Raw genomic sequence first — 8,659 nt, 5'->3', positions numbered from 1 at the left:
CTGAGCACAGACCAGCTATTTGCTTTGCATGGAAAAGCAGCATTGAGTTTAAACTTTGAAGTCCGATTAAAAGCATCTAATCACAAGGTAAGTCTGTGTGAGTAATTTGTAACACAAATATTATGTGCAGAGCTTAACGTATTGAGGCAATATGTGGGTTTCTCTATAATACCCCTAATGCTCTTTTCAGTAGGATTATAATTGTCCTTCATGACTAAGTTAGTTGTCTAATTAAATCATTTTCTGTATGCTAAGGGACTGCTCATTTTCGGGGCTATGAAGCTGGTTGTTGGGTTAGCAGTGTTGTGGATGTGGGTTGCAGAGGCTGTGGAAAACTGCCCCACTGCTTGTAAATGCACCCAAAAATCCAGTGTGGAAAAAACTGAAGTCAACTGTCAAAAGAGAGGACTCAGGAGTGTTCCACCCCAACTCCCTCAGGACTCATGGATCCTAAAATTTGGTGAGCAGTAAATGCAGTATATTTAATTATTTATTAATATTAGGCCTAAAATGTATTTTATCTTTATTTTTGTATATTTTCTCAGTAATAGTGTTAAACTGTTGAAAATCCATGACAAACTATTAAGTAAGAAGAAAAATAATAAAACCCTTTATCTGAATGGTTTCTTATTCTTCTGCTTGACATTCATTATTTTGAAGTTTCCTCCAAAATTCCATAGTAACTATATTTCTAAATGACAGAATGATCCTAAATGCTTTGTACACTTTTTAAAGGACATCTAATATTCATGTATTAGTGGTAACAATAATTAGAAGATTATGATGATGATAATACACCAAACAGCCACAACATTAAAACCACCTGCCTTATATTGTGTTGGTCCCTCTCGTGGTCAACAGAGAATGGCCAGACTGGTTCAAACTTACAAAGTCTACGGTAACTCAGATAATCACAATTCAATTGTGGTGAGAAGAATAGTATCTCAGAATTGGCTCTGTTTCTGTCCCCATGTCAAAAGAGCCCAACCCCAATTTATATATTTCAATCCTTAGATATGTCCCTCCTTCAGTGTAAACCAGTGTTAATAGATGAAAAGAAAAGAGATGAGGCTTTTAAGTTTAATGCTATATCAAGTTTTAAAAAAAGTTTCAAAACCTACCGCCCAACCCTAAACTTTAAACCTAAACCTACCCAATAGTGTCATGTCATAAAAAGCTAATGTGACATGATAAACGCAATTGCTGAAGTAACCACATCATTTTGTGGGGCTTCTGTGACTATTTCATCTCACGTTTCAGATTGGCCCCCCAAGTAATTTTGCATTGCAAGTGCAACACACTATCAGTTGAGCTACCGCACATATGAATCTTGCTTAAAGAAGCTTGTAAATGTAGTTGGTTCTGTAAGGCACTAAAGTTAAAATGTTTAGATGTCTTAAGATAGCACTGTGTGAGGAACAAGTGGAAAGTTAGTGTTGATGAACTGATAATCAGCTGTTCCCCTTCTGTCACTCACTCAACGTTGTGTCGATTGCAGTGACACAAGGGGTCTCTTCTGAGAGCCTCACGTACCTCTGAACTTGAGAAAAGGCAAATATCAAATTGGCAGATGAGGTAATGCTTTGAGTTGTTTCTCAGCACCCAAGCCTCGGGACGTGCTTTTGCCTCCCGACGCACTTTTACTATTATTGGTTCGCGATGGTAGACTAGAAGGACGCGTACTTCCAGGTCTCCATTCTGCCTCGACACGACCCTTCTTATGGTTCGCGTTCGACAGCCTGGCATATCAGTAGAAGGTCCTCCCCTTCGGCCTGTCCCTGTCCCCTTGCGTCTTCATCAAGGTTGCAGAGGCAGCCCTTGCCCACCGCTACTGGACGTGGGCATCTGCATACTCAACTACCTCGACGACTGGCTCATCCTAGCGCACTCTTGAGAGTTACTATGCTCCCACAGGGACCAGGTGCTCGTGCACCTCAGCCGTTTAGGGCTTCAGGTCAACTGGGGAAAAAGTAAGCTCTCTCCGGTTCAGAGCATCTCTTTTCTCGGTTCCTCTCAAACAGCGGTTCCTCTCAAACAGTTCCAGAGGCTCCTGGGGCATATGGCATCCTCGGCCATGGTCGCGCCGCTCAGGTTGATGCATATGAGAATACTCCAGCACTGGCTTGGAGATGGGCATGGCACCGCGGCACATACCATGTGTTTATCACCCCTTCCTGCCATCAGACTTTCAACCCTTGGACAGACCTCTGTTTTCTGCGGACAGAAGTCCCCCTACAGCAGGTGTCCAGACGTGTCGTGTAACCACAGATGCCTCTCAACGTGTGCTATGGGCACGCAGCCGCTGGCTCCTGGACGGGGCCCCCGCCTGCATTGGCACATCAACTGCCTTGAGTTGTTGGCTCTACTCCTTGCCCTGCGGAGTACATAAATCGCCAAGGCGGTGTACGCTCCCATCACATGTCACAACTCGCCCGCCACCTCCTCCTTTGGAGTCAGCCACGATTCAGGACGCTGCTCACCACTCACATCCCGGGCGACCGCAACACGACGGCGGATGCACTGTCGTGACAGGTCTCGCTCAGCGAAGAGTGGAGGCTCCACCCCCAGGTGGGCCAGCTGATTTGGGACCACTTCGGCAGGGCACAGATAGATCTCTTTGCCTCCCAAGAAAACTCCCACTGCCCACTCTGGTACTCCCTTTCGGCACAAACGTGCTGGCACACAGCTGGCCCCGGGGACTGCGCAAGTACACATTTCTCCCAGTGAGAATTCTTGCACTGGTGCTGTGCAAAGTCAGGGAGGACGAGGAAAAGGTCACCTTGGTGGCTCCTTATTGGCCCATCCGGACCTGGTTCTCGGATCTCACACTGACATTGGCCTTTTCTCAAGTTCAGAGGTACGCAAGATTCTCAGAGGAGACCCCTTGTGTCACCACAATCGTCAAAATGTCTCGTTCCTTCCATCGGGGAATGGAGGTTACAACAGTAACCATGATGATTTACTTGTTTGTGTGAAAAAGAATAAAAGTTGTTTTTGTAGAAAAATGTAGGTACAGTAGCATGATTCTACAAGAACAAGTTGACAATTATAGGTATCACTTATGTCTTATAACACCAACCTCTTTAATATCCTACTTAGGGTGAGGGTTTGTTCAACTCCCTCATCACTAATCATTAAACCCTCTTCTTCTTTCTCAAGGTGAAAATTTACTGCAGGACATCCCAGCCAACATCCTGACCTCTGTCCCAAAAATCGAGAGTGTAAACTTAGAGCGAAACTCAATCAAGTCAATACATCCTCAAGCATTTGCTGGTGCCCAACGACTGATGCTTCTTAACCTGCAAGGAAACCAAATGTCCAAACTCCCAGTGAAAGTTTTCAAAGACCTCCTAAACCTACGTTTCCTCATGCTGGGTCAGAATCAGATAGCAAGTTTGAAACCTACCATGTTCTTTGGCATGAGGAACCTATCAGACCTAGATCTACCCTTGAATTCCCTCACTGCTCTCCCAGAAAATGCATTCAAACCGCTGATTGCCCTCAAAGTGCTGGACCTAGCCTTAAACCACATCGAAAGGATCTCGCCAAAAGCCTTTGTTGGACTTGAAGAGCTACTTTTTCTCAACTTGGACAACAACAAGATAAAGAATATCCAAGATGGAACCTTTGGGCCTCTGACTGGTCTTGAGATGCTGGTGCTTGACAACAATTTGCTCTCCACACTTACACCATCCATGCTACAAGGACTTTCCAACCTGCAAGAGCTATATATCAGAAAGAATGCGATTGAGAGTCTGCCAGCTGATGTGTTCCGCTACACACCAAAACTTACTCATGCAGGCTTAAGTGGGAATCGGCTTCATACAGTTGATGGCAACATGCTAGCCAACATGCAAGGTAAGAACCTCTCCAAGCCAACCACAACCACAGGTTGCTAGTTGCTGGTAATAATATATTGTCAAACTTCGTATGCAGAATTTTTAACAAGCTCTGTCTCTCTAGAAAACTGTGATAGTCTTAAAGACCCCATGAAATCAAAATAAAATTTTGATTCAAGTATGCACAACGCAATGCAAAATCATATATTTAAAAAAAGGATGTCAGCTGAGGAAGCGTTCAATACATGCAGCGCATCTGCTCTGTCTTTCGAAGCAAGCACAAAATGCCGAGGCCATGCTGGATGAAACCAAGCTACAATTACATTACCTAGGTCTGTTAGCCAAACTTTTTAGTCAAACTGACTAAAACAATAATTTGTCTTTTTAAAATGTCATGTAAACGCTTTTAGTGTGACTGAAATCAGACTTTTAAAGTGCATGTTTACATGCTAATCTTCAGTTAGCTGTGAGATTTGTACTTCTAAAAGTTGACAAAATAACCTTTTGGAAGATATTCTAATTTAGAAAGCATAGTCTTTCTATTCCAAAATTACCCCAAATAAAGATAACACATCTCTCTCAGCACTCAATGCGTATCCAAATTTGTGTCCTATTAAATGCTTTTTAAAATGAAAATGTCCCCTCCCCAAATACTTCTGACAATTTAGTAAGTAGCAAATCATGGTTCACAGCTGTGATGTAAACTGAAGACTATTATTTATTTTATCTGGACCCTTTGATAAGTCCTGCCCCAAATTACATATTTCAATAGGAAATTAGGCAACACAGGACAGAAAACTGTGCTCGTCAAGCCATTTCATGGGGTCTTTGGCCATATCCACACTAATACATTTTTATTGAAAACATTGAAAACGCACTGATTTTGCTACATTTACACCTTTCATCCACAATGAAACAGCCTTTTCCTCCAAAGAAAATGCTATTCATTACACCATAGTTTGTAAAACGATGATAGTAGGCAACTCAATATGAAGTTTTCAAATGAAAATGGATTATCGTGGATATCAAAATCTAGTGTCATGTAATAGAAAGCACTGAAGAACTTCAGAAACTGCTTACATTTAGATTGTACATGTTAAATGTGACATGTAAATCATATCTATGATTAATTTAGGATTGAAGCAATTGTATCTGGATGACAACCCATGGAAGTGTGACTGCAATATCAACTCCTTGGTACATTACATATCCCAGACTAAGGCTAATCAGGCTTTGCAAAGACTCCGGTGCACTAGCCCAGAAGAATTTCGTGATAGGCCCATCCACCATCTGAAGTCTGAGGAACTTCCCTGCAGAGCCTAGAAAAACCATATATCTGAATCATATCACGGACGACCTCCAAAAGTTAGAAGCACAGCGTAATAACAGCATGATACTTTCAGCGATTTGGTGGTACTTCACATGACTCCAAACACAATGACTTTGACAGGTTAATGATAGCGGTGCTGTTCTGAGAATAATCATAATTTTCACCCACACCAGTCGACTAGTTTCAGACCACCTGGAGAGCCTCACCCACCACAGTACATTCTACAAAAATAAGAGAGGAATGTGCATTTGTTATTCATAATAGAGATGAAATCTCATTTTTGTTTTGTTAAAGTATATTTTATATTTCACATTATTCCTCATTTGCTGCTTACAAAAGATCTTCTTAAATTTGTTTATAAGATATTCATTATTTGTGTATGGTAAAGTATGATAAGTATTGGTACACTTTATAATTAGGTTTGTTAACATTAGTTAATATATTAGGTATCATGAATTAATAATGAACAGTATTTTTTCTTTTATAGAATTTGTTCATTTGGTTCATGTTAATTTCCAAATATACTATTGCTCGTTGTTAGTTCATGCAAGTTAAATAATGTTAATGTATACAACCTTTAATGGTAAAAATATATACCATTATATAATAACTGAAATTAATATTAACCATGATTAGTAAGTGTTATTCATGTTAAATATTGCATAAAGAATACATTTTTATTGTTCTTAAGCATTTAAGTTGACTACTCTATCAAAATATAAAACCTCTTAAAAATTTTTTGTGTGTATTACTGTGCATTTTCATACTAACAAAAAGTGCATTTAAACTGCTTTATTAAAGCCATATAAAAATGTGTAATGTACGTATACAGTATTTATACAAAATAAACAATTCTTTATCTTGAAATTGCAAATGCACTTGTGAAAATTATTTTTGTGTGTGCAAGAGGCAGTGAAGCTTGAAAGAAATAAATAGAGGTTAGAAAATGCCCTCCTCTAAGAGATAGACTTCCACCACCTGAAATAGAATTCCTCATCGGATTGTTACAGCTGAATAAGCTTCCTTTGAAATCATCATTCTGTCTCTAAATTCCACCCAGGGCGCTGAGGCTGCAGCCCCACATAAAGGGGTGGGATTTTTCAAATGCTGGGAAAGTGTTACAGAACTGCACTGCTTAAACATCTGATTTAATCTGATTCTGTACTTTGCTATAAATGTACAGTTAATGATAAAAGTGCTGACAGAAAATATACTGATCGGACAGTGATTCTACAATTTACATATTGTATATTTAAAAAAAAAAAAAAGAAGAGGTGGGTGGGGTCAGATCAATCATATATCACTGCAATGCACAGTACAAACATGTAATAATATGTTCCCTCAAATTTACACCATACAATGTTTTCACATGGTGGATTTCTTCTGGCTAACTTTTAAAACATAACATAATTACTGGTGCACTGTGGTTTTCTTCATAACAAGATACTCCTTTAACACCTAATTTCCCCCACCGTTGCCATGGAAACCGTTGCTTATTGTAGGGAGCTCCTGCAGATGTCTTACTCTCACTGCATCACCTCCTCAGCCAGCTGTTACTGATTCAACGTCCTCTAACTGGGTTGCTTTCCCCACTAATATATATTTACAATGACAAATAGGCATCAAATAAACAGCCATTAAACTGCTTTAAAGCAGCTAACATTCAAACATAAATCACAGCTTGAGAAAGTGCCAGAGTCCTCCATTTTTCACTATATATATCTACATTAGCAAGAATGTCACCCAGAAGAAGATAAATTGTTTATGTTTTTTGTTTTAGTGCAAAGTATTATAGTATTGATGGCATTTGGAAATTGACAAATTGGAACATTGCAGCCATATTTTTCTAAATTAACACAATCAATTTAGATAATAGCAGTATAAATCATACATTTGCACAGAACTGCAAGTTACTTGTAGAGGAACACTGTTTTGGTAAATACATCAGTAGGGCTTTTGCTCTTCTGCATGGATGAATCTGGTGGTTTGAGGTGGTTGTATGCACCGGTGTGACCATGGATATATATGATCAATTTATCAGAAAATAAAAGTAAAATAAATGAATTACGAAAGGAAGAAAAAGACGGATATCCAAAAAATGGATTAGCAGGCAAGTAGCGCATCTTTCACTGTTATTTTCACTTAATGAAAACAATTGTTTCAAAATAAATAACGTTAAAAACGTTAGGCAACGATGACATTAGACATAACCAGTGTTTCTCACAGGATTTTGTGAGACTGTGCTGGGTGGACCTCGGACCGTCTAGGGCAGTGGTTTCCAACCCTGTTCCTGGGGCCCCCCAACACTACACATTTTGGAGATTTTCCTATTCAAACACACCTGATTCAACTCATCAGCTCATTTGTAGAGACTCCAAGACCTGTACATTTTGAAGTTAAATGCATCAATCTGGTGCACTTTGAGAGCAAAATTAAGAGGCTAGATCTTTGAAGAACTTTGTGCTCTTGTAAAAAATGTTGTGCTCTAGTAGTAATTTAATCATAAACACACTGGTTATACTGATGAATGGCGATGACACGGCAAGGGAATAATGGTGCATAACCTGTGAAGGTGAGGTGATCATTTCTGTAAAGACCTAGCGTATTTATAACAGCTAAACTTTCATTCGACCAAACCACTGCTCTGTTCAAACTCTACTAAACTCTACTCTTACATTGTGTTTGACCTTTTTATTGGAATATCATTAAGAAACAAATTTTAGCCCTAAATAAGAAGCATGTTATTGCAAGTGTACTGCCTTTTAAGAATGGTACATTATACTTGCTTGTCACTAGTTTTCCCTACCATATGCACTAAGTGATAGTTCTGTCAAAAAAATGAAAATTATTGTCATTTACTCACTCTGTTATTATGTTGTTATGTTGTTCCAACCCATTTGACTTTCTTTCATCTGGGGAACACAAATGGATATGTTTGGAATATGTTTAGTTTCTGTTGCATCTATTTCTTTTCTCCTTTCAATGAAAGTGCATGGTGACAGATGTTTTTTTGTGAACTATTCCTTTAAACGGATGTCCTTTAAACCGAGTGGTCTCTCATTTGACATATTCGTGTTACCATGATGCAGACATAATCTCACATTCTCCACTCGGTTGAGACATCTAGGATCAGCACACAAATGCACCATTGAGAGCAAAGAAACAGATAAATACAGATCTAAACCAATACCAAGCCAGCTGTACCGTGTTTCTCCTCTTCACTTGTAAACAGCACTGCTCTTCTGAATATGACACACTTGCATCAGTTCTCAAGTTTCAAATGCCAATGCGATTTCATCACTCGCGCCTACGACTGCTGACCAGAAGCATGAGTTACAGTTTAAAAAAGTATTTAAATATGTATCTTTTTTGTACCAAAAGCAATCGTTTTGCTTTAGAAGACTTATAAATGTAACCGCTGGAGTCGTGTCGATGACGTTTATGCTGACCGGCGCTACAGAGGATTGAGCACCAGGACATCCAGGCACAA

General features: G+C 39.5%; 1 protein-coding gene across 1 annotated transcript; it reads left to right on the top strand.

Moving 5' to 3' along the window:
- si:dkey-1j5.4 (leucine-rich repeat-containing protein 15) lies at window positions 1-5,493 on the top strand. The gene is made up of 4 exons (XM_052098324.1): window positions 1-87; window positions 256-460; window positions 3,160-3,858; window positions 4,975-5,493. Exons 2-4 carry the CDS (start codon window positions 277-279, stop codon window positions 5,160-5,162), a joined length of 1,071 nt encoding a protein of 356 aa, XP_051954284.1. The 5' UTR covers window positions 1-87; window positions 256-276; the 3' UTR covers window positions 5,163-5,493.
- The last annotated feature ends 3,166 nt before the right edge of the window (window positions 5,494-8,659 follow it).

Source organism: Xyrauchen texanus, chromosome 30 (assembly GCF_025860055.1).
Source record: "Xyrauchen texanus isolate HMW12.3.18 chromosome 30, RBS_HiC_50CHRs, whole genome shotgun sequence".
NCBI classification, from domain to species: domain Eukaryota; kingdom Metazoa; phylum Chordata; class Actinopteri; order Cypriniformes; family Catostomidae; genus Xyrauchen; species Xyrauchen texanus.
The sequence above is the reverse complement of the archived record's forward strand: the minus strand, read 5'-3'. Positions and strand labels throughout refer to the sequence as shown.

Bases quoted from the DNA above. Each gene is read 5' to 3' on its own strand.
- si:dkey-1j5.4 (XM_052098324.1), top strand. From the start codon at position 277: ATGAAGCTGGTTGTTGGGTTAGCAGTGTTGTGGATGTGGGTTGCAGAG. The intron at 461-3,159 runs GTGAGCAGTAAA...TTCTTTCTCAAG, and splicing joins CTCATGGATCCTAAAATTTG to GTGAAAATTTACTGCAGGAC. The intron at 3,859-4,974 runs GTAAGAACCTCT...TGATTAATTTAG, and splicing joins CATGCTAGCCAACATGCAAG to GATTGAAGCAATTGTATCTG.